General features: G+C 44.7%; 1 protein-coding gene across 1 annotated transcript in view; it reads right to left on the reverse strand.

Annotated features, from left to right (window-relative positions):
* Nucleotides 1-13,057, reverse strand: part of LOC126530535 (uncharacterized) — a 35,353-nt gene extending 22,296 nt beyond the window's left edge. The window contains exon 1 of the mRNA XM_050177807.3: nt 12,742-13,057. Within this exon, the coding sequence (XP_050033764.1) occupies nt 12,742-12,790 (49 nt within the window). The 5' untranslated portion in view covers nt 12,791-13,057. The remainder of the gene's footprint in view (nt 1-12,741) is intronic.
* Nucleotides 13,058-26,215: the final 13,158 nt, after the last annotated feature.

A 26,215-nucleotide genomic window follows, 5' to 3' on the forward strand; every position in this document is an offset into this window, starting at 1 on the left:
CTTCCAGATTCATTTATTTAGAGGCAAAATGCTGGTTGTTTGTAAAGAAAAAGAGGCAAAGCTTCTCTTCTTGAATCTTGTGGCCAAACAACAGTGCCGATATATTAGTGCGACATTGCAGATTCCAAAGTAGTTGTGCATGCTTGGGCTGTTTTCGTTGATAACAAGTTCTCAAAGCTCCACAGGTTCAGTCAGTCCTTTGGTTCCTTCAGAATGCAATGCAATCATTGCTTCTCTAGAAACTATATTACCCAGCCTTGAGCAATTTCTGTCCATACCTTATGACATCACAAGCAGCTATACTCTGTTCTATGCTTAGCAGGCAATGCTGTGAGAGCAAAGTAAGTGGCGCGGTCATTGAAATCTCACTCTGCACATTGCGCAGTGCAGTTGCTTTTGATCATTAGAAGCCATCTCCACACTGACTCTATTGACCTTGCAAGAGAACTTGGGATGTCTGTCTTTGGAGTTCTAATTGGGAAGTAGCAACACAGGAATTAAAAATAATACAGCATGCTCTTGCATATAGGATACAACTGATAACAAGAGAAAATTCAAAATTTCTCGGAAAATTCAAACAAATTAGAGATTGTTGTTCTTTATAATTCCTTCTTTATGTATGGCGATTTTGCTAAATTTTCCCCCCAATGTTGAAACAAAAAAATCCTGAAAGAAACTTGCAGTCACAAGGCACATTAAAACATTGCCAAAAAGAAGACCCACTTTATAGGCTCCTGTTCAAAAGCCAAGTTGGACATTTTCTTTTTTTTTTTTTTCTGTTTTAGGCTCTGGTATTTACTTTTTTTTCATCAACAAAGTTCTGTATATAATGGAAAAATGTGTGAAAGCATAGAAAACATTAAATAAATTTTTTTGGACTCTCAAAGTCAGTAAATCAGGCAAGTGCATAAGCTGCAGTTCCTACCTTGTCTTAGCAAAGATTTTTTTCTTGATGAAACAAAGGTGTCTGCTAGAAAAACTAAGGCTGTTTATGCTGTATGGAGGGATCTTGTTATGCCACAAATATTTCTTTACAATCAAAAACATAGTCAGGATGCCCCTCCAACTTTCCTTATCTGAACACACACAGCCAATATATGACACCCGTTCCTGTACACTGTGTCTGTGCTACCGACGCCAGCGTCTGGCTGTGCATTCTTACTGATGCCCTAATCATCCACTTCAGGGCTCCGACACATTGGTGGCCATTCTCTCACTGACATTCAGTACCAACCACAGCGTCGCATGCTGCCCCCACATGAAAACTTTTGTGGAAATCCCCTTAATAGCTCTGCTGTAAAAGGGTTACTGAAGGTGGCAGAAAACAAAACAGATGCTAATCAAGGTGAAGAATTATTTCAAAAGTATGTTTTCGCCCCCACGTGGGAGCCTTGTTCACAATGCAGAAGCTCCTTCATTGTTAACAAGGCTTCCATGTGTAGACCGAAACGTCATCTTTAAATCATTTTTTTTACCTTAGTTCGCATCTGCTTTGGTTTTCACCACGATTTTTCCCGACCAGACGAAATTTCATCACACATCAGTGCTACCAAGACTATTACAATAGTTTCCGCTACCACTCCATCACTTTGTCTCGCACTTCTGCCACAAGTTTGTCACAAACCATGCCCAGTGAATGCAAACTACTCAAGATCAACATTAGGAACCAGCTAAGGCAAATGGCCTCAATCCATAGACTTTCTGTGGCACATTGCTCATGTGTATATAATGATCTGCACGTCATTTCGGATTGCTCATTAAGCAAAGTCAGAAGGTGCACTGTACAGCATTTGCACCATTTGATGAAGCAAACATGTCTTATAAAAGCACCATGGTAAAAAAAGATTAAAAAATTAAACTCTTGGGTTTTACATCTCAATATCACGATCTGATTATGAGGCATGCCTGGGATTATTTTACATGCACTCGAAGCCCAGCACACAAGCATTTTTCCATCCCGCCTCCATCGGAATGTGGCAGCTGCAACCAGGACTGAACTTGCGACCTCGAGCTCAGGAGTGCAAATCTATAGCCACTGAGTTACTATTACAGGTGCATCAAGCTCAAGTGCACACCGTGAAAGAAAGCTGGTGTTTAGAAGCAACTGAGCAACTAAATTTAACCTCATCGAAAGCAAAATTTTCATTGACCCAAAAGTAACAAAAAGCTCCAAAGGAAACTACCCACCATCTGCTTAGCTGCTATGGTTGAGTGACCACCCCGGAAATTAAGGTGGCGATTGTACCACAGTCAATCCGCAGACCGGAGCAAATTCTAAAATGAAACATTCCTTGCCTACCTCTCCATGACTTGGCATGCCATGGCAGCCATCTCATTGAGCAGAAGCTGTCACTCAATATAAAGAGGAATTAACAGACTTAGATGGGCTGGTTGGTTGCTGGCTTGATGGAACAAGGTTATAACGGCACGTGTTGAAGATAGGACACAGAAAGAATGCACACAGAATGCACAGAGGACACGGCGACTGTCCTGTGTGCATTCTTACTGTGTCCTGTCCTCAAAACGTGCCGTTATAACCATGTTCCACAAAGAGGAAGTTTATATATCCAATGGTTGGTATTGAACCCAGTTTCCGCAACACAGCATCCTGATGTTGTGCTGCGGAAACAAAAGTTGAAAGGTGAAATTCTTCAATTCTTCATCAGAATGGACAACAGGGCTGGTTGGTTTGCTTGCATCTTGCATCAGTTGTGGAGAGCACCTTGTCCCGTCTTCTCTCTTCATTTTCGTCTTTCATGCACTAAAACACTTTTCAGGATTTGAAGGCCTTTAGCCTCCACACTGTGAGTGCAGTGTACAATGAGCATCGAGTTAGAAGACGTTGCAGGTACCCTCTTGCACAGAACAGCTGAAAGTGGATGTGCAATTGTGATACTATGTCACAAAATATGACACAACAATATGAGGTGCCTTTTGTACGGCAGAATGGGCACAGCCTCCAATATAAGGAACATGTCTAACTAAACTGGTGCCTAACATCAGTCAATCATTTGCAAAATTTGTTGTGAAGAGCTCTCAAACCAGAATAGGGGACCTTGTGCCTAGCCACATGGCTGGAAAGCCAAGCATTGGCAACAGGTGACACCGATCGGCAGCTGGTGTGTTTACAGTGTCATATGAACATGTTCACTTGCTGTAGCTACATGACTTCTGCTGATGACGATTGAGGAAGACTAGCCATACCCAGTCTTTTTACAAAATGGGCTACAGACTTTTCCCAATGCACATATTGATCAAAAAAGAAAAATTTGTAACAATCTAAGCCAGCCATCCATGCAAGGCAGTTTTCCAACCATAAAAACCTCTTCTCCACAGACTGCATTTCTCCACATGCAAGCCTCTCCTACAAACCCCAGGGAAAATGGCAGTTTGGGCTAGTTGGTAATCCATTAAAAAAACAAGACAAGGGCAGTACTTGTCTTTGTCTAGTATATGTCCTCATTTAACCTTAACCCAATGAGGAAGCACAAGAAAGGCTTTCCATGAATTACTCCAAAAATGTCATATCAGTTTCCCAACACCTGACCATGGAGAAGGAACATATTGTTGCCACTCAATAGGCTTTACCACTGTCAAGCCTTTGCAGACAGAGTTTCATAGAATAACTACAAGAGGGAACTCTGGAGCCTGTGTCTGCGGGAGCCACAAGTTCACCCAGCATGGGAGTGACGGTTTAGTACGTGGAGCTGCCCAAACCTTGTCCTTCTGGCTTCAAACTCATTTTAAACAAGGTACTGTGTTATAAATAATGAAATAAACACCACCAAACTGTCCGAGGACAGGATTTGAACAGAGGACGTCCAGTTCAGAAGCCCAATCTTGAAGCCCTTATGCCATGGATGCACGCATCGACAAGCAGCAAAGAACACCTTATAAATTTCTCATGGGGAAGCGAACACACCAAGATGCTTGGCACATTTTTAAATTGGCCACCTCAACAGGCTGAACCACTGCAATTAGTAGTGATTATGCATGTTCATGGGGTCTTCTGCATTTATACAAGTATATACAGCTTTGAAACTTGGGACAACAAAGGCAATAAAGAGTAATAAACAAAGCCACAAGAACGTCTCAAGCTAGAAGCATGAAGACCAAACAAATCCATGTACTAAACATCATTCCCATGGTGGCTGAACAATTGCAGCACCAAAGTTTCCCCTATTAATTGTTGTAGGAAACTCTATGCTTGTAGAGCCTGTGGTCGGAAGTGTTTTTAGTTGGAAAATACCTTTTGTGCACATGTTCAGCAACATTTTGCAAATGGTATATTATTCTACCTCACCGCTACAGAGTGGCTTGAGTGGATCATAATGTTGTTCAATACAAATCAAAAGCATGCCACAATTAACATCAAGTAGCCTCATAACTTGCTTACTTTCAAAACGAATACCTTCAGTCAGCAGTTATTCGAGTTCAAACGCAAGGTTAAGCATAGCAAAATTTCAACCTGCTCTTAATGCATGGAGCACACATAAATCTTAATGGCACAATTTGTTCCAATTAAAAGAAAGGCAATCACACAAGCTGGCAAAAATACTTTATCTAGGGTAGCAACTTCAAAATCTTTAGATATCAGGACCACATCAGTGAAGCTTTGTAATAAAGGCCAACACATAAGTCCTTAAGTATTAAACAATTTTGATCCCTTTTCAACCACTCCATTATTATTTTGTTTATTATGTATACGTGCACTGCCATCTTTCTCTAGTGGAATATGCAATCGCTGAGCAAGCACGATCACGCCACTAACACATGAAAACACGTAGTTTTGTTGCATCATCAAGGATTGAAGTTTTGCATGTGATTGCAGACAAGTACTACATGCTCCATCTCCACAGGGCCACATTCTGTAAGAGATGCGGCTGACAAGTTTTATATCTAACTCACACAACGCATAATGTTGCATTCAGTGGGGTGCTTCACCAAACAATGCCCTGCTTGGTCTTTGAATAGACTGCAGTTTTTTGTAAATAAAAATTGTGAATACTGCAATGTTTATGCTGCACATTCCATCAGTGCATTGGATGACTGTAGTGTGAAATAACAATTATTGAAGAGTGCCACATCTCAAATTTTTTTATTACTTTTGCTGCCAATAGTTATGTAAACCAACATACATTAACAGCGACAGGCATAGGGCGCTGACCTTTGCAGAATATGCTACCTTCTGGACGTGCAGGCATTAAGTAATACCAGTGTCACATGTGGGGCATAGCCAGGGGGGCGGGAGCTGACGGGGCTTCAGCCTCCCCACCCCCCCCGAAATTTTTTCGCGCTGTCATGCACCGCCAACGAAAACAATCCCTGGCACCGGAAATCATTCTGGACTTTGTCTAGAACGTCTTTTTCACACTCAAAAAGACATTTCAGCACGAACATTGCGAACTCTGGCTGGATTTCACAGCAACGCCCACACACTGGGAGTCACATAACGCAAGCAGCCCCATCCAAGCACAAAGTTTCAAGGGCATTTTGATGGCGAGCGGGCTCATCGCAGCATCACGTGGAGGCTGCGGAATCTACCGAGCACATGGATTTTAATTCAGAAACCTTATGGGCATAAAGTTCTTATAAACTTTTGATGCAAAAGATGCATTGACATTTCCAAAGTCATGCTTTAGATTTTCAATTCTGGAACTTTGTGGGTTTAATGTTATAAACATTTGATGCCAAAGGTGCCTTAACTTTTTTGAAGTCGTACATGGGACCGTACAACGAGACAAGCCAAGTCAACACACCATCAGACAAGCTGACAAAGCACGCAGCGAGGTCCGATGAGATGAAGAGTTGTGGTGGTTCATTTGTGCCGTGATGTCACAGAAAAGAATATCAACAATTTTTTCACCTGCGCCAAAGCATCCATGTCAAGACACTAAAGCCAGCAAAGGTAACTATGTTATTTATTTTTCTACTTTGACTTTTATTCATGAGAACACATTGAGCCTCCTCAATTTTCTTGTTCTCGCTACCTGCGGGCTGCCAGAGCCAGCCAGAGCGCATGTCTTTTTTCTCATGTTGGCCCGACCACCGCGCGGCGCACTTCTGTGCATGTTCATTTTTGCCTGGCCGAGTGGATTTTCGCCTGGCAGAGTTTTGGACGCTCTCTGGCAAGCAGACGAGTAAAAGAAACAATGGTCGATCACCGCCATCACTGTGGGGACTTGAGGGATTGTAACACGTTCGTTTAAGCGCAACTTCTGTCGAAAGTCTTGTCTCGCCGGTGCAGGATACCGAGCAGTATGCGTTTGGTTCTCTGTGGGCCAAGCGTCTCACGTTTTCTTCAATATTCCTTCGGTAGCCACATTAGCTGCCCAAAGTAGGCATTGGATTGTGACCAACATGCTTTTGGGTGCGTTTTTTTTTTTTCATTTCGGTGCTCCAGCCCCACAAAAGAAGAAAAAACATTGTTGCGGTGCAGCGAATTGCCGCATGGTGAAATTTTGATTTCGTTACTTTTTTTGCAGAAAGTAAAGGGCCACGAGATGCTTCAGTTGTCGAACACTCTTATTATATTATTGCGATAGCAATTATATGGACACTCCAGGCACATTCCTGCCGTCGCCGTTGCCCTCATGTTCCGTATAAAGTCCAAGGGTAATAACATCGTGAACGCGCGCCGTATCCTGCATGTGCGAGTGAAAGCGTTGAGGGGAGGGGGGTGGCATGGGTCAGCCAACAATGGTCGCTCAGTTTTGTGTGCGCAAGGGAGGACCAATCTAGGAGAGAATCTAGGCAGTAACCATTTCATCATCAGCGTGTCGGTCGGCTCCCCGAAAATTCGGCAACCCTCTGGCCAGGTGGTAATCCCGAACTGGGTAAATTATCGCAACATCCCCATGCCGGAGATATCACCTGAGAACGCTGAAGAGTGGGCAATGCATATACGAGACGCTCATAAAGCACCATCTAAGCGGCTAGCGCTCACAGCGGAAACGGCGGTAGTTGACAACCATCTGCTACATATGTGGGAAGCCAGAAGGGGCTAACTAAATGATGGAAAAAACAGCAACTTAATCGCAAACTGCGCCACAGAATTGCTGAAATATCCGAGCGGGCAAACGCTTACGCACAGCAGTTAGAGGCAGCGAGTTGGGCGAGTTTTTGCAACGACTCACTTCGCGAAACGTTACACACCTCCAAGACATGGGCGATACTTCGCAGCATAATGGAACCAGGAAAAACAAAAACGGCCAATAATCGCACCCTTCAAAAACTTGCCGGAGAATTTTCAGGAACAGATCAGGCCCTCCTCACTAACCTTAAAGAGAAGTACGTAGGAGCAGTAATCATTCCCCCATGCACCTTGCCATACCAAGGACAAGAAAACGCGGTGCTAGACGCCCCAATAACTAAGGCAGAACTCTTCGCGGGAGCGCAAGTTGCGAATAGAAATACTGCTCCAGGATCAGATCAGCCCGCAAATGCTATGATCCGGAACCTGAGCGATGAGCATCTAGAACAGCTTACTTGGTATTTTAATGAACAGATATGGGAGAGGGGTGTAGTTCCACAACAGTGGAAGGAGGCCAAAATCGTGCTTATTCCGAAAGCAGGAAAACCTCATCATCTACAAAATCTCAGACCGATATCACTAACCCCCTGTCTTGGCAAATTATTTGGGAAGGTGATCCACACACATCTCACGTCTTACATTGAAGACCGCAACCTATTTCCCACAAACATATCCAGCTTTCACCAACATTTGTCGACACAAGATGTTTTCCTGCTACTTCGCGAAGAAGTTCTTTGCAACACCACGGTTGGTGCAGAACATCTCATCCTAGCTCTTGATTTGAAAAGCGCATTCGACACTATTTCACATGAACTTATCTTATCTGAGCTAAATGACATCAGTTGTGGACAAAGAATCTATGACTACACCCGCTCTTTCCTGACCTCTCGCATCGCGACAATAGGCATCGACACTACGCGCTCAGACCCTTTTCCCATGCCCAATAGAGGTACACCGCAAGGGGCGATACTCTCCGCCCTTCTTTTCAATATCGGCATGAGACACTTAGCCAAAACACTCGACGTCATACTCGGGCTGGGGTATGCGTTATATGCAGACGATATTACCCTATGGGCAACCAGCGGCTCATTAGGACAAAAATAACAAATCCTGCAAGAAGCAGCGACCGCTGTTGAAACCTTTGCTCGCAGCAGCGGAATGAGCTGCGCTCCCGATAAATCAGAATTTATCAAGATCCGAGGTCGAGGCCGTCAAACTCACGAGCCGGTCAACCTCTTTCTAGGAGACAGCCAGATAAGGCAGGTCCAGAAAATACGAGTCCTCGGACTGTGGCTGCAAAGCAACAGACGAGTAGACCACACCATTAAAACCCTTAGGACTACGGTGAAACAGATCTCCTGTATGATGTAGAGTGACTTATCACCGAAAAGGTTTCAAGGAAACAGGGACAATCCGGCTCGTTCAGGCTTTTGTGCTAAGCCGTCTCACATATAGCCTCCCTTTCCAGGACCCCACGAAAACAGAATTAAAGGCCCTAGATGCGTTGATCAGAACGTCGTACAAAGCGTCTCTCGGCCTACCACAGGGAACCTCTACTGAACGCCTGCTGGCCCTCGGGATTCACAATAACTACGAGGAGCTACGGGCAGCGACGCTCATATCTCAACGGGAGAGGCTTAGCTTAACCTCCTCTTGCAGAAAATTACTTTGCCGCGTAGGTTACCCTACTCGTCCACAGTATGCGGGAGAAGTGGAACCTCTGCCCAAAGTCCTTCGTGAAAGGATCATAATAGCCCCAATCCCTAAGAACATGAGTCCGAAATACCACCGGGGTCGTAGAAGTGCTCGAGCTCGAAAGTTAATGCAGCAATTCGGTGGAAACCCAGATACAGTATACACAGATGTCGCTCAATGTGGTGCTTACAAGTATGCCCTCGCAGTAGTAGGAGCGGCCGCAGATCAAGGGCTTGCGACTTGCGCCACGGCTAGAGTTGCATCTGCGAATACCGCAGAAGCTTCAGCCATCGCGCTAGGTATTAAAACTAAGGAGGCTCTGGGACAATCGTCGATAACTCTTACAGATTCCCAAGTCGCATGTAGACTCTTCCTCACCGGGAGGCTACCACACAGCACCACTCACCCATTAGGATCCAACCTAACGCAGAAACACATGATCATCTGGTGCCCGGGTCACACAGGACTCGAGGGCAATGAGAGAGCGGACGGCGCAGCTCATGCTTTTGTCAACCGAGCGGCCAACCACTCTGACGAAAACCCCTTCTTGCCATGAGACATCTTTGAGCACCAACGGCGCGAGCGAAGAAAGTAGTCCACCACACCTCGACCTATCCAGGCGGGACTCTTATGACTGGTGCCGAATACAGACGCACACATTTCCAAACCTTTATTTGAAACATGCCATTCACCCAACACTGTACAGCGTTCACTGTCCTTGGTGCGGAGGTCGACCAACTTTCGCCCACATTACGTGGGATTGCCAGAACAGGCCACCCAAAATTAATACACCAAAAATAACCTGCAAGCTTTCCGGAAGGGAGCAGTGGGAGACTTGGCACGCCAGCGAGGATCGGGGGACGCAACTAGCCCTTCTGGACCAGGCACGGTGGACCACTCAAGCCAGTGGGGCCCTGGACTAGGGGCTCCACCCACTCGCTTTCTGCACTTTTTTTTTTTAATAAACGTTTTGATATATATATACCATCGCGCGCGATACATCAGGGGGAGTGGAGGAAGGGGGGGGGGGGGGGGGGGGGCCTAAGGATTCTGTGATTGTCCAACACATTTATTTGCCTTGTTTGACGCATTATATACAGTGACTTTTTCTTAGATATGTAGATTTATTGGAGACATACATATATTTAAATATTTTGTTGCGAGGTTTTGTGTATATGTGCAGTGAACTTTGTTTCCAGTGACACTCTTTTGCCTTTTTTTCAAGCTGCATCTTCACATTTGTATATTCCTTTGTATCTTCACATTTCTAATGTACGAGGGTGAGTCAAATGAAAGTGAGCCAACCCACTCCGCGCAATAATAGTTCGGTTCATTATCTGGGAGGCATGCGCATATCACACAGGCATCTCTCATTTAGAAAAGTGACACGCAGGTGTGAGGATAAATGTTCTTTAATGCTCTCATACACTGAGTTGAACATGGTTGCGTGACATAATGGACGCTCCAAAAGTTGAACAGTGTGGTGTTTCCCAAAAAGAAATTAGTCGCCGTATGGCTGCCGCATACGTTGAACATTGCATTTCATTGGCCACTATGAAGCGTTGGAGCAAACGGTTCAAAGAAGGACGTAGGAGTTGCAAACACAATCCAAGACCGGGCCAAAGCCACCGTGCAATCACCCCCAACACAACTGCAAAGTTGATGAGCTGATTAGACAAGAACAGAGGATAAGCGTCGATGAACTGGCAGAGCGTGTGAACATCAGTCACGGTTCGGTTCACACCATAATTCATGACCATCTCGGTAATTGGCTCTTGTGTCTGCAATGGATGCCCAAGATTTTGAACCACAGCCAGAAGACGGAGAGGTTCGGCGCTGCATTGACTCATCTGAACTGGTATCACAATGAGGGTGAGGACTCCTCGTCTGCAATTGTCACTGGAGACGAATCATGGTGCCACTATTAAGAGCCTGAAACACGCCGGCAATGCTTACAGTGGAAATATTCTAATTCATGACCCCCAAAGAAAGCAAAGGCCGTCATTTCCACCGGAAAAATATTGCTAACTCTTTTTTGATCGTCAGGGGCCATTACTGACCAAATTTGCTAAATCTGGAGAGACCATTAATCTTTTCCGATATTGTGAAACACCGGATCGGCTGAGTGTCGCAATCAAGAACAAACGACATGGAAAATTGACGAATGAGGTCATCTTGCTCCACGACAACGCCCATCCCCACGTCGTTGATGTGGTTAACACAAAACTGGCAAAGTTCAAGTGGGAAACGCTGCTACATCTTCCATGCAGCCCAGACCTGTTGTTTTGTGGCTTCCACAATTTGGGGCAATTGGAAAAACAGATCAAGGGAAACAGATACGCATCGGACGATGACGTGAAAAAGTCAGCTACAGACTTTTTGAAGCAGCAACCAAAGGAGCTTTACGAGACGGGAATCACGTGACACTTTAGTCAGTGGGACAAATGTCTCAATGCTCATGGAGACTACTTTTAAATAAAGTACCCTGTTTGCCGTATATTCGCATTGGTTCACTTTCATTTAATTGACTCGCCCTCATATTTTTAGCAGAACTCCTGCTTTTTATATGTGCTCTCTGTTGCGACTAATTTCGGTGCAATTACTCACAATAGACGACTGGTGATCACTCCTCCTGTGCAATACATTGGCACAAAGGACAGCGTCATTGAGATGTTTCCCTGGCTGTTGCATATGTACAAAAATTTTTACTACGTTCTTGAATGAAAAAGTTTCTTTGAAATATTTGTCCTCAGCTTCATTTCACGGCCTTTACATTTTTCATACCAGCGTCATGTACTACTTTGCTGGTTTCAAAGTGATATAGTTCAAAGTTCATGTGGTATTTTCTTTACTTATTGAATCGACAAAAAACATGGGAGCATTCATGTCAGTTATTTCGGGCACGATAATATTTCGGACATACGAGTATATTCTTTCGTTTACAGCATCTTTGGCAATGGCACTGCAGTTATTATTCATGTATTTGATCCCTCGACAAATTCTACAAGGAGGCCGAGCCCCCTCCCTCCCTCCCTCCCGAACGAAATTTCTGGCTAAGCCACTGGTCACATGGTGCACTTTTGATTGCAATCGAAGATCTGTATCGCGAATGGCTCCTGTATTAGACTTACATTTCACTTTGTAACCTACTGTCAATTCAAATTGCTTTTCTAAAGACAATTTCATGGCTAACAGCTCCAGCACAAATATGTTTGCCAAAACTTTACTGAAACAGTACTTTATTGGAAATTTTACTGCCATACGTTAGTTACACATTACACATAGCAGTGTACTACTTATTTAAAACGGTCATAGTCCTCGTACTACACAATGGACGTCTCACTAGCTGTCTCTAGTGAAGTACGTGTGTGGCCTCTTCTTGACGGGTTTTAGTCTAATCATCTGTTTGTCCTTCGGAAAATGAAATCATTACGGAGGCGGTATTCTCGGACCATCAGTTGCGCGTTCAGCGTTCTTGCACTGTGCCAAGACAGCGGGCCAGAAACGCTGTTCCTCGTAGACGCCGAAGCGTGTCCGGCGCTAGTTCTGCGAAAGTGTAAGTACATCCGAGAGTGATCGCTTGATGATGCCGCCCCAGCATACTGTGTAAACAAAAACACAAAACACTTTCCCAGCAACACATCATTTTAACGTTTTCGAAGGAACATTTAAGTTGTGTCAGCAGCTCGATTATTCCTTTCCATCGAATACCGCATATCGGGCGAGAATATCATCAAAATTTCGTTCTGACAGCTAAGAGGACAAATCGAAAGACTCGTTTGCCCGCGCTTTGCAGAACGACGAGGCATTGCACAGGTCGAGTGTACATGGCGTATTTTCATCGGTACCAAAATATCTGCAGATGTGGACGAATGACACGCGCAGTGCACAACGCTTGCACACGGGAACTGTACCACGGTCACACCGGTCGCACGACTATCAACACGAGACGCGACCAACATGGCGTCCTGAGCGCCACCCGAACCGACCCGATACACTCGCAGGGTCCTCACCTTCCATGCAGACGCTCAGGAGTTGCGGCTGCTGATCACTCTCCTCCATGATCGAGACGTAGAACTCGAAGGCTCGAATGCAAGGCAACACTTTCTCGCGCACGCTTCCGGACACGATAAAGGGCCTAACGAGCGCCTGCTCCGGGCGGGTGCAAACGAGCGCGTGCAGTGGGCGAGAGCAGCAGAACGCGACAGGCGCGCGTTTAGCGACCACTGGTGGTACCTGACGGCTGCTCGGGGCCGGACTCCGGAGTCGTTTCGGGGCTGTTTCCGAATGTAGGCAGCGGTGCGACACGGCGCCGGTGGGCTATAGATTGTGCCCGCACCCGGCGTAGTCGCTCCTGCTCACAGCCTTCTATCAAGCAGCGAGAGAGCTCTCTTATTTCCTTTCTCTGCATCAGCGAGAATCTTTCGCACCGAAGCGTGGGGCATGTCGTCGTGATAACTATTGATCACCTTTTCTTGCTCCGCTAGTTGTTGCTAAAGCGCACATTATACAATATTACACCCTTTGTGTCGTATCCTGTCACACAAGGATGATGGGATAATCATCATCTGTCTGGCGCACATTTCCTTTCGTTGCGAGCCTGATACTTCCAAGTCACGAGCGGCATGCGCGTTATCAGCATGACAGAGCATTCTCGACAGGAAAGTAGCGAGCACAGCGTTTTCCTGAAAGGAAACACAAGCAAGACATGACAATTATCGTTGTGTGGCAAGATACGACCCAAAGGGTGTACATTTGTTTAAAATTTCCAGCGCTCATAGGCGACCTGCGTTGGAGCTTTTCCACGAGCGACGAAAGCCGGCTTTTTGATCGGTCATCGCTTGCGCTGTGGTTAAAGCGCTTCTGGTCGGGTTCGTCATCAGGCGCGCACTACACTCTAAGAACAGTTTACACCCTTTGGAGTGCCCCTTCTGCCACACAACGATAATCGTCATCTGCCTTGATGCGTTTCCTTTCTTTAACGCTGCGAGCCCGGTACTCTTTCAATGCTATCATGCTGATAACGCGCGTGCCGTTCGTTACTGGAAAGTACCGGGCTCGCAGCGTTAAAGAAAGGAAACGCATCAAGGCAGATGACGATTATCGTTGTGTGGCAGAAGGGGTACTCCAAGGGGCGTAAACTGTTCTTAGAGTGTACGAGTGCTACACTCTAAAAACAGTTGCACCCTTTGGGCTGTATATTTGCCACACAACGATAATCATCATCTGTCTTTTCCGCATTTCCTTTCGTTAACGCGGCGAGCCCGGTACTTTCCAGTAACGAACGGCATGCGCGTTATCAGCATGACATAGCATTCCCGACAGGAATGTAATGAGTGCAGCGTTTTCAAAAAAGGAAATGCGGGCAAGACTAGGTGACGATTATCGTTGCGTGGCAAATATACACTCCAAAGGGCGTAAACTTTTTTAGAGTGTACGGGCTTCATCCGCGCGTTCTACCTTCGCTTATTTTTGCTACTTCGGCTTTCGATCTCCGCGAGGCTGTTTTATTATGACGCTCGGCGGTGGATGATCTTCAAAGTAGTCGGCACAACGCTAGGCAGGAGTCTCTTCAAGCAGCAGTTGGAGCTATAATCCCTTGTAATCTTGGGGAAGAAAGTGCTTGCCACAAACGACGGTCGACGCCGATTTGTCATTGATGACAAGGTTCTCCACGCTAATTTTTTTTTTTTAATCCAACGCGAGCACAACTCCTCGTCGACGGGAAACTCGTGGAAAGAAACCTTTCCTGCCCTCCCGCTGTCCGAGTTGCAAAAAGGGACGCAGCAATATACCATTGGTGGTGTGCGCAGCACATTACGCTGTGCGCACGTTCACTATCGAGCTTTACGAACGGAATACTAATCGCACAACGCTACCCCCGGCTACCGATCCAAAACTGGAGCATACCAAAATTACGCGACTTCTGTAAAACATGCTGGATGGACGTCCCCTTCGAGAGGGAGTGGTGGGTTGCCTCACCAAGCTCTGGTTCCTTTACTGTATGTACATGCTACCAAAAGTAGCTTTCGTATCATACACAGCCTCCACGGCCTGCCGACTCTCAGCGCCGTCAGCTGTCAGAACCAGTCCATACCAGTCCAGCGCTGACCAGTCAGAACCAAGTTTAAACCGAGTTAAACCGAGTGCTTCGTTGGCGCCCCCTAGAGCGTGAAGGCAGCAACACGGACACGATTTCGCGCCAAATTTGATTCTACGGCACTTAGCACGCACGCATGATCTGCGTACCGTTCGTTCTTTTTTTACCTGGTAGCCAACTTGTGTAGCACAGACAAGACGTACTTTGCGTTCCTCAGGGGAAACTGAAGCTTTAAATTATAATACTCATGATTTACGTCGAAGCTCCTAGCTAAATAAATGGGAACGGAGAAATCACTTGCTTGAAATTTATTCTGCGTGAAATTCAGTGAAGTTCGTTGACATGTAGGGACTAAAATCTACCTATTGTAACAAGCAGATTTTTTCATTCGAATCGCCATTTTTATATATATATATATATATATATATATATATATATATATATATATATATATATATATATTTTCAGGATTGCTAGGTGTAACTTGGGAACTTAAAGAAGAAACCAAAGCATCAAAACAACTTTAATTCAGTAGTGAGAATAAAATATCACAAATTCGTAAAATTCACCTGTTGGAACACCTAAAGCAGACAAAAACTGATGCAGTGCTGCGCTTGAAATTTATTTAATAGCTATGACTATTGCAAAACTCCTGTATAGCAATGCAATTTTTTATTTTGCCCACTTCAGATGCTCTAACAAATTCAGCTTAATGGTGATATCTCTTTCTGATGCTGAGTCCATACAGAGCTACAAACTGCTCAGTTTTTACAATTGGTAGAACCTATCTTCTTTTTTTCTTCAAACGCAGCAAATTTACCTGCTCCCTTCCACGGTTGCCTAATATGATAGCATTCATTTTGAACATACATTTGACCAATTCTTTAACAGTACTTCCTGAGCGTCGAATGGCAGGCCAGTAGACACCTTCTAAAGGTGTGAAGCAGTGCATTCAGCAAGAGCAAGAGAGACCAGCAAGAGATCAACAAGTTCTTGCCGATCCGGTCTCTTTAACAGAGGCAACTACTTTATTGCGCGTGGAAGAAATAAGTTGTATAGCACGGAGACATTGCATAGCATGAATAATAAAAGAAAAAGAAAGTTAGTTAGCCACTGACCCATATTACTTATAACAACTGACTAGTATATGAAACTGACTTAGTTAACTATCAAAGTGGCCAGCACTATCAAACACAGCAATATGATCAAAAAGCACAATGAACATAACATTGAAAATTGTGCAGGCATTTCAGTGCTGCCATCAGAAATGCTCAGGAAGCTCACCGACCAGAGCCAACATCGCATTTCATTTCCATTTATGCTCAGTTCCGTTTATCTGGAGGTTGCAAAAATGATGGTACCTTTAACATGTTTTTCAGCATTGCATGAACGTAAAACCAACTAACCATGAAGATGGCGTTTCCCTTTAAGAAGCAGTTCCGTTTAAGCAATTTCCATTTATCAAAATTCCACTATAGTACTTGAATAGGTAAATCATAATTATTCTCTCAAGCTTAAGTTTTTTTCCACACTCACCTCAAGGCAAATGCCTGCAAGGCAAATGGAAGCTTACCACTGGTCACTGTAGTGAATCTGGCCTAGCTCGAATGGTGAATTCAAGGCATAACAGTGCTGCATTGAAGCTGTAAAGAAATGATGGACACTTCTTTTTTCATTGTTTACTTATTGTACAAGCAAAAATTCCAGAGGTGTGGTGTGCAGTCTGCATTGAAACAAGCAAATTGTATGTGGTGCTTCAGCAGCCTAAAAAAATGTGCATACGCTTAATTTTGACTTTACTGCAGGACCGATAATCTTCTCTAACAGAGATCTTCCAATTACATACCTTGCATCAACAAAACCCATTATATGCCTAAAAATTTCTAAATCTCACCACCGAATTCCGGGCTTTTACATGCCAAAACCAAAATTTCATTATGCGGTACGCCATATAGTGGGGGACTCCGGATTATATTTTGACCACCAGCGGACCTTTAACATGCCCCCAATGTACAGAACACAGCTAGGTGTTCTTGCATTTCTATCCTCATAGAAATGCGGCCGGCATTTTATCCCCCGACCTCATGCTTATCAGTGCAACATAATAGCCGATAAGCCACTGCGGCGGGTCAAAGATCACCACTCTACCCAAATCCTATACAGGGGTATTTCTTTTTTTTAGCTGGACCAAATTTTTAAATACTGCCTGTGGCAGATGGCACATTTCTAACCCTTTCCCTTTATCTAAACTACTCGATGAGGTGGCCTATTACTTATATGAGAAATTAAAATGCTTAATTTAAGAATTACCACTATTCTGTTAATTAACTCTTTAATTAATTGCTTTATGATACATATTTCATTCTGAGTTGTAGCTAGTGAGTATTCAAGGCATATCGACTGAGAACGGAATCTGAGGATGGCACCAGTTTCGAGATATGCACCATCAACCTTGCATTAAAGATGCACTATTGTTCCGTAAACATTTTTAAGAAAATGCTGTTTTATGCATTGAAGCACAAAAGTAACTTGAAAGCAAACAAATTTCATCAGACACATTGAAAATTAATATCTCGAAAATGGCGTTGCCCTGAGAATTCATTCTACGTTGATATGCCTTGCTACACACTAGCTACAATTTGTAGATTCAAATATGTGCCACAAAGTAATTTATTAAAAAGTTCTTAGTACAATTATGTTAATTATTCAATTAAGCACTTTGATTTGTCATAGAAGTAATGGCCACCTCACCAAGTAATTTAGATCCATGCGATAGAATTTTGCTATCTGCCACAGGTAATTTTTAAAAATTTGGTACAGCTAAAAAAAAAGAAAAGCCACCATGTGTTGCCATGGCCCCTCAACTGTTTTCCTTTCTTTGGCACTCACTTTATGTTATTGTTATGGTTCGTTTTATCTTCTCTGTAGATTACATGGCTTGCCCAGCTGTACTTTTTTATCTCAACCATAATATAGTTAACCAGCCTTTAATTTCTAATCCAATGTATCAGCAGCGCAAAGCCTAAAGGCTTTATTTAAAACATGGTTATGGTTGGTGTTGTTGCATCTGCCCGTGGGGGCATGATGACAACGAAGTAGCCCACAAAAATCATTAATCACTTTGTAGGAAGACATTCTGTTAAGAAAATGCACTGCTGAACCACGTTTTGCCAGAATGCAAAAAAAAGAAAGAAAGAAACATCTGCGGTGCATTGACAATTATCGATATGCTCTATTCACATTTAGCAAGCTCAAAGACAAAGTGACTCTTTTAACCACAGTAGATCCTTACCTTAAGATAACTGGTGTCAGAGCAATACTTTGGAAATTGGGCATTGTATATATATATATATATATATATATATATATATATATATATATATATATATATATAAGAGCAGAGGTGGGACTAAAGAATTCTCATGCAGCTGAAACTGGCCCTCTAAGTATGGTCAAATACATGGCATGGGAAGCAAAAGGATTACACTTGCGTTGGTAGCCGACAGACACCTATGGTTGTCTGCAAGCTGACTTACCTAGTGCCCCTCACCAGAGCATGAATTGAGAACATGGTCGGGATAATTTAACGATTCTATTCAGCGATTCAATTAGTATGCAGGTGATACTAACATATTCATAACAGCAAGAAACGAAAATAAACTATATGACAAAGTTACAACAGCCCTAAAAGAATTGCCATTCTGCCTTCATGGAATAAACGTCTCCCTAACGTGGCTAAAAGTAGCAATGTTATCTTTGCCCCTAAAAACACTCATGTTATGTACAATAATTCACTTGTAAAAAATAACACACCACCAGAGAGAGTCAGTGGGTCCACTTGGATGCACAGCTAGCTTTCATGGCACACACATGTTTATGGAACATTTAAAATTTACACGAAAATACCTCTTCTTTGCAGGTTACGTTATATTTTCCCATTAAAGACATTGTTCACACTATATTATTCTTCTGCACATTCACACATTACATATACTATAGTAATTTACAGATTAACCTACCAGACAATGCTGAAACCTTAAGGTATCACAGAAGATAGCACTATATGTGTTCTTATTTTTATACAAAGCAGGCTGTTTCATATGCGGATGGATTACTAAACATACAACTCTAACCGTCTGTATTAGTTATCGTGTTTTAGTACTTGCTTACAAACTTTCACATAACGCTATTCTATGCCCATCAGTAATGTTTACATATCAAAGACCCACATGTTCACTACGTTCTACCTCAACTGTACCATTATGCATACCCTACATAAGGACTAACTATATTTATTCATTCATTGTATTCATTTTCTTATGTTGCCACAAAACTATGGAACACTTTACCATGTAGCGTTCCATCATCCACATCATTTTATTTGTGTAAGCAAATTGTTCATGTTCATCTGCTTACCTTACAATAGCAATCATGTTAAGAGAGAAAAAGCATTTTGCATGCATTGGTAACAAAGCTATTGTAATATGTTTTTTTTTTTTCTTGCTTTGCAATTCACTTGCAATCACTTGCATTAAAAAATGGACCCCTGCTATAACCCCTGAAAGGGCTCTATGGCCCTGCCTGTATATAATAACATGTCATCATATATATCAGAAACAAAAATTGATTGATTGGCAAGATCTTGATAAGGGCTAGTAGGTTCATATTTAGAACTGAGGTTGAACAGCACAAATGAAACAAGGATACGAGGAAAGAAATACCACAGACAAGGCATTAACAGCACTTGTCCGTGGTATTTGTTTCCTCATGTCCTTATTTGTGCTGTTAAACCTCAGTTCTAAGTTGATTGATTGATTCCAATGAAATTCTTTGTAGTACTTTGCCAGTGGTTGGGGCTGCGCTCCACCTGCATTATAAACAAAATCAGCCAGGCATGAACGGTGGAATACGTAGCGGCATAGAATCAAGCGGAAGAAATAGCTAGATTATAGCGAAATATGGACAGCTGCGGGCTAGTTGGTCTAGTTATTTGGCGCAGGCTGAAAAAAGACGCACGCCCACTACAGCGCCCTGTCGCTGTGCCCTATTGGCACCAGGTTTCTCACCGCCTCAAGAAGGTTGGCGACAGGTGCGAGGTGCGTGTTGTGTTTTCAGCACCGGAAAAGCTGGGACGAATGTGTTGCCTGGTAAAGGAATCCCAGAAGCCAGCCTGCAAAATAAAGCACACCAAAGCCCTCGTTGAATGTGACGTTGGTGTTGTGTGTAGTATTCCCCTCACCTGTGGGAAATGCTATATTGGCCAAACCGGGTGCAGTCTGAATGCACGCCTTCTAGAGCATCGCAGGAATGCTACTTCACTAAGCGGCGCTGGTCATTTAGCCGACCACATTCGCCGTTGCTCGCACAAGCCAGCATGCAAGGCGTTTTTCGAATGAACACGTGTGTTGTGCAAATATAGCAATCAGAAAAACCGGGAAATTTTTGAAGCCTTTTGTATCTCCAATGAAAATGATTACTGTGTCAGTGCTCCTTCTGTTGCACTCGGGAAAAAAGAACTTGATTATCTCAGGGCAAACGTGTGTGTCGAATCAGCTAGGTAGGGTGGGAGATGAGCAAGATTGTACTGAGTGATGTAAAAAAGAGGAGAAGAAAAGAGAGAAGAAAAGGTTTTTTTCACCTTTTTTCACTTTTTGCTTTTATTCCGTTCTTCTTTTGGTTTCGACGCTTCTGATTATTGTTGCCTGGACCAAGGAAATATTTTTGGGTGGTCCTGCGCACTAGCAGGCCCCCCTCCCCCTGTGTACACAAAGCCCTGTTTTCCATGAATAAAACTCAGTTGAAGTGCAGCGTTCGTGTTGTCTTTCTCTTCTCGTCCGTGTTCAATTGTGCACTGGAACGATGTTTCATAATGCTAGCTAGATTATACCAGCCCATGTCTGCAATGTTTTCGCATATGCAGTGTGGTACACTGTTCTTCCACTCCAACAACGTTTGAATTACGCTGCACAAGCTAAATGTGAGGTTCGAGACTTCATGAAGCAAACATGAAAAAAAAAGAAAAAGAAAATATGCTGTGCCTGTGTGCACTTGGCTGCAGCATGCAAGCTCCTTCAGCTTGCAGGGAAGCTTAACATTGCTCCAGAATTTGCAGAAAGTTTTCAACAAGTGCTATAGGAAAATGTTCTTCTTGAGATCACATAGTCTCTAAACATGTAGAGGATTCAAAGGCTCCCAAACACTCTTTGCAGTCATTGCATCAAAGGAATAAAAGGGTCACTGGTAACTGGAAATTCTACAGCGAAGCTGTTAAGTCTCTTGGTGGCCGGCATTTTTCGTGTCGTCATCCGTAGGCAAAAATGTGGGCCGATCCCGGAGGTAGTGAAATACCGGGCTGACCTGCGGTGGAGGCGAAGCAAGCTTCAAGCACTCCACAAAGTGAAGCGAATAGTGCATACATCCTTTGGAACCACGCATGCAACATACAGAACAGCATTTGTTTTAATAAAGAACATGAGAACACTTATGACAATGAGAAGCATGTAATGCTCCCCGCATACATTTCCCGGTAAACATTACGGTTGCGCAAGCTGCCGCGGCGACAGTAACTTGTGACGTGGTGAGTGACGAGCTACCTAGCCTTTCGTATATGAAAGAACCAGCTTAGCAACTGGTTTCATTGTTGTAGCACCCTTATGGGTAGGCAACGCATACTTAGGACTCCCGAGGAGCAGCATAAATATAAGGAGCGGCAAAGGAAAAAGAAATGGAAATACAACCAGTGGCAGCAGGCTGTCAAAATTACCATTACTCCCATTGCTCTAAAGCATTGCATACACCCTTTAGCAGTTCTTTTTAACAGCTTCGCTGGACATCTACTATCGCAGCCAGGATGGCAAGTCAATTTTCTTTTTACGGTATCGCAGCATGAATGTAGAGCGACTGATAGAATTTGAACCTCCTTATAACGAAGTTGCATCAAACATGAGAACACTTTTGTTACATACAATATTCGTTACATGCTGACGTTGGTGAGAAACATTGTAGATTGACTTAATTATAAGCAATAATTTGTCATGTTCTTGTCCATTATATTCAGGTTCAACATTACACACTGCAAGGATAGGCTTAAACTGAAGTTGTGGCTTTTCATGGTAATGTTGGTGGTGCTTTTGAAAACTAAGATTTTTGCAACACCAATGTCAATACACTGAAACAATGAACCATCCACCAGCTCACACACTCCATCAAAATGTAGTATGCAGTCAACCTCATTATTTATTGTTGCCAAAATGTGTCTGGTGGCAGCATAAGCAGTGGTCATCATGCATACTGTGAGCACATCTCTCCACAGCAAATATATAACAGGGCCAGCCGACATCCTTATCATAAATAAGATGATGCAATGTTGTCCTGTCACACTGCTGCTACTTCAATCACAAACTTCAATGTGGATCTGACATAACTACAATTCGCATGCTTTTCTTTCGACTGTGCGAAAAAGCAAGTTCATGCTTCCTTGCCCCGTTATATACACACTTCTGGTCCTGCAAATTTGCATAAAAAACCACAGTTCTGCAGAAGAAAAAAAAATTAAACCTAATTACAGAAGCTTGTTTTCTTGTTTATCTTTAGTTTACTGGATGGAGTTATGTGTCTGCCAAAATGCTTTAACATGCAGTAATTGTCACTTAAGGTTGTCAATTAGCACTTACCAGTTAGCTAAAGGAATGCAAACATGGTGGAGTGGCCATGTAAAAAAACTGCTAATTTGAGACAACAGATTCGTAGGCAGCCATAAGGTGAGAAATGTTTGCTGAATGACTGGAAATTATTGAGCAGAAATGAGCTACTCCACACATTTATTTGATCAGGAAGTGGCACCCTTTTCACAGAAACCATGGCTTTACAGCAGAGGAAGTATTCTGAACAGCAACCATGTTTATTAGCTTATTCATAGATCCCCAATAAATTAGAGCGGCAACAAATATTAGGAAAATTGTAATAGGCAATTCTCTAATCAAATAGCAAGGACTACACAAGTTATAGTTAAATATTGGCAGCATTTACTCTCCTGGCCGCCGGGAGAATTTCTGGAACGAATTTCTCCCAGCACTCACCTCCTATTGGCACTCGGAAGTCACGTAACAAACTGCCGGTAAGAACTGCCTGCAGGTGTGCCCAAGAGCCTGCAGGTGTGCTTAACCTGACCTTGCCTAACCTTCCGAGAGCCAGCAGAGGAGGCGAGTGCCAGGAGAAACTTGTTTAAGTAGTTCTTCCGGCTGCCACGAGAATAGATACTGCCTTAAATATTCATGTAGCACACAGCTGATAATGAAGTCTGAAGAATACAACATGGCATATTATAATTCATGCTTTACACAGAAACTGCACTGACTAGTGAGCATTGTCAAGCTATAAAACAAATGGATCTTTATTGTACATTAACACATTACTAAAAAAATCATGTAATACTCGAGTTGCTTGGTCTTACACTGAAACACCGGTGTTATGCTATTCACTGAACACAAAGCGGGAACACTGGGCTGAAGATCACTTTTTCCAGAAATAGGCAACGAGGTCACTGCAAGGTGTAGTCCTTCAGAACAAGCCTTCGGGGGAAGATTGCCACACTCGTTCAGTCCCCTTCCCTGAGAGCAGCTGTCACAGATGCTCTCTGATCGTTTGGCAAGAGTTCGAGCACCCTGTCGACCATGTGCTTGCTGACGTTCTGCACTTCCTTCTTGATTGCTCGCAGCTCCTGCTTCATCCGCTCCCTGCGCACAGTCGCCCGAATCACTTTGCGGCGCAGAAGCCTGGCAAGCGCCGCGTCGTCGCTCACGCCGGCACTGCGACAGCGGTAGGGCGTCTGCACGCGTTTCAAGAACAGTTTTCGCAGCTTGTGGCACGGGGGGCAGACGGGTCGCGGGCCCAGCACCGCACACGCCTTGTGGTGCCACGACCCGCCGTACCTCGAGGCCGTCAGAGACCACTTGACGTGCGGGTACAGCTCGGCGGCGCACCCAGCGCACGCCCTGAGACCGGCCACGAAGTCGAGGAAGGATTTGAGCCCGTCCATACCCGTGAACAGCATGCCGTCGGCGTTAGTGTAGGCGCTCGACGGAACCGAGCGGCCGGCGGCGCTCAGCGTGAGTCTCGTGTCGCTGGCCACGACGACGGCCCGGTCAATTTGGACCAATCGGTCGCGCATTCGGAGCTTGTAGAAGACGACCGAGTCGTCCCCCGCCGTGTCGACGGACCAGCCGTGGAATCGGCCCCCCTTCTCTGCTATGGCCAATATCTCTTCGAAGAGCCGACGACGCGCGGCCTCTTTGGCCTCGTCGATCGCGCGCTGGTGCGCGGCTTCTGGCGTGGCACCATCGTCGTCGTCGATGTCGTCCGGTCGTTCGTTCCGAGGCGACTCGGGGTCTTCGAAGAGCGACGGCTGCGGGCGCTTGCCAGCCGCGCAGCGGCTTTGACGCTGCTGCAAAAACACTTTCTTCGAAAGGAACTTCGGGTAGGAGGGAAATATGAGCGGAATGGCTCCTTCCTTGAGCGCCCATTTCTCGCGCGGGATGACGACCAGTTCGCCGTTCACGTTGTGCACGAACTCCCTCATGATGTCCTCGGCGTGAAAGTGGATGTGGCACACGCGCGACTTGGCGTTCATCCTCTTGTCGTCGGGCCTGGCGATCGCTTCGTGCCACGCTTCAAACAGGGAGTCGTCCCTCGGAGGCCGAAAGTAGTGGCGCACCTCGCCGCCCGTGCTCGCCTCCGTGCAACCCGGCACGAAGCATCGCTGGGGCATTCTCGCCGCGACTCGGGCGCTAGCGCCTCGCACACACTGTACGATGGTTGCGGTGTCGAGGTGGCTGACAGTTCGCGCACAAGCAGCGACATGCGCACCGTTGTGCGGCTGGCGCTCGATTGCACAGAATAAAGAACCAACTTCTCGATTGTTGCTTGCATAGAATAAACAACCGTCGCTTGTGTTCGGTGGTCACGTGAGATCGCTCGTGCCGTTCCCACCAAGGCGCGGTTTTCAAATAGCAGAAATCGCGCGGTCGCGCCTTATTTTAGTGAGAATAATTCTTTGCGAACGTCAGGCGTTTTCAGTGTATCTAAATAACCTAAATACGTCGTGATGCCGTCGTGGTCGTTTCTTCAACTAGATATATGTCAGAATAGGCATGGGGCAGCGCGACATGCATGCATACATAAAATATGAACGACATGTCATATTTGTCACTACATAAATGGTATGAATGGCATCATGCCGTCGTTGTAGCTCCTTTAACTCAATATATATCAGGATATCAGTGAAATGCATACATGACCTGACAGGATGACATATGACACGACATATAATATATGTCATGATCATATTTAAGACACAGGCACGTACCCAACGGGGGGCGCGGGTACCCCCCCCCCCCCCCGAAATTAGGACGCATACACCCCCCCCCCCCCCCCCTCCCGCACACCACTTCTCACACATATTCCTACAGCGCCGCCAAATCAATGTTGAGACTTAATTGACAACTATTCGGCGGTCAACATTTTGCTGCCTTTCTCACGTACTCCTTTTGGATGGCGGTAGTTATCGGCGTCTCCTGGGATGTGAAGGCCAGTTTCCTCATCAATTCGGTGCCCACGCGGATAACTCCAGATGAATTCAGTTGTCACTGCTTATTCAACGGTCACGCGCATCGTTGTTGCTTCGTTAGTTCAACCTTCTTCATTTAGACTGATAATGGCAGCTGCTATAGGGACCATGGAAAGGGATTCGGTTCGTGGTCAGCTGGTCTGTAATGCACATGGAACGAGTTGGGGCCAGAGAAAATGCCAATTGCGTTTAACTTTTCTTTTTGTTTCATTCTTTCCTCAAGTGACGGCTCGCCGCGACGCTGACAGATCCTCGGAACCTTTTACTCGCGATATGGGTTAGATAAGGTGGAAAATAAGATTATGCGAGACAGCGTCCATCATCAAACCCTGCAATAACCCTTACAAAATAAGCCAATATGACTGTCACCCCTTAACTCGAGTTAACTGCCCTGACATACTCTCAACCCGCGCACGACGCCTCAATGTTGTGTTTCATTGCTTTAAAGAGTTTATTTTGGTTTGGATGAGGGACACCTACATCTCGGCATCAGCCAACACTTTGTTTTTTGAGCTCAAGCTCCTTCAAAACGGCGGCAGCAAGCTTCCTTTCCGTTCATTCCTCAATGCGTGTACCGACAGGCCTTCAGAGCGTTTTCGAATGTGCCTGTGGTGGTTTAATTGAGCCCTTAAGGACAGTAAATGACATGCATTTATTTTTTCTAACTGGCCCATCTTTCGGGAGTTTTCGCGGCCCCTAGGGAGTTTGAAAAATCAGAAGTGGAGGTCAAGCTTTCTGTTCTTGTCCTCCTTCCGCCACTCGT

This window comes from Dermacentor andersoni, chromosome 4, assembly GCF_023375885.2.
Source record: "Dermacentor andersoni chromosome 4, qqDerAnde1_hic_scaffold, whole genome shotgun sequence".
NCBI lineage: Eukaryota > Metazoa > Arthropoda > Arachnida > Ixodida > Ixodidae > Dermacentor > Dermacentor andersoni.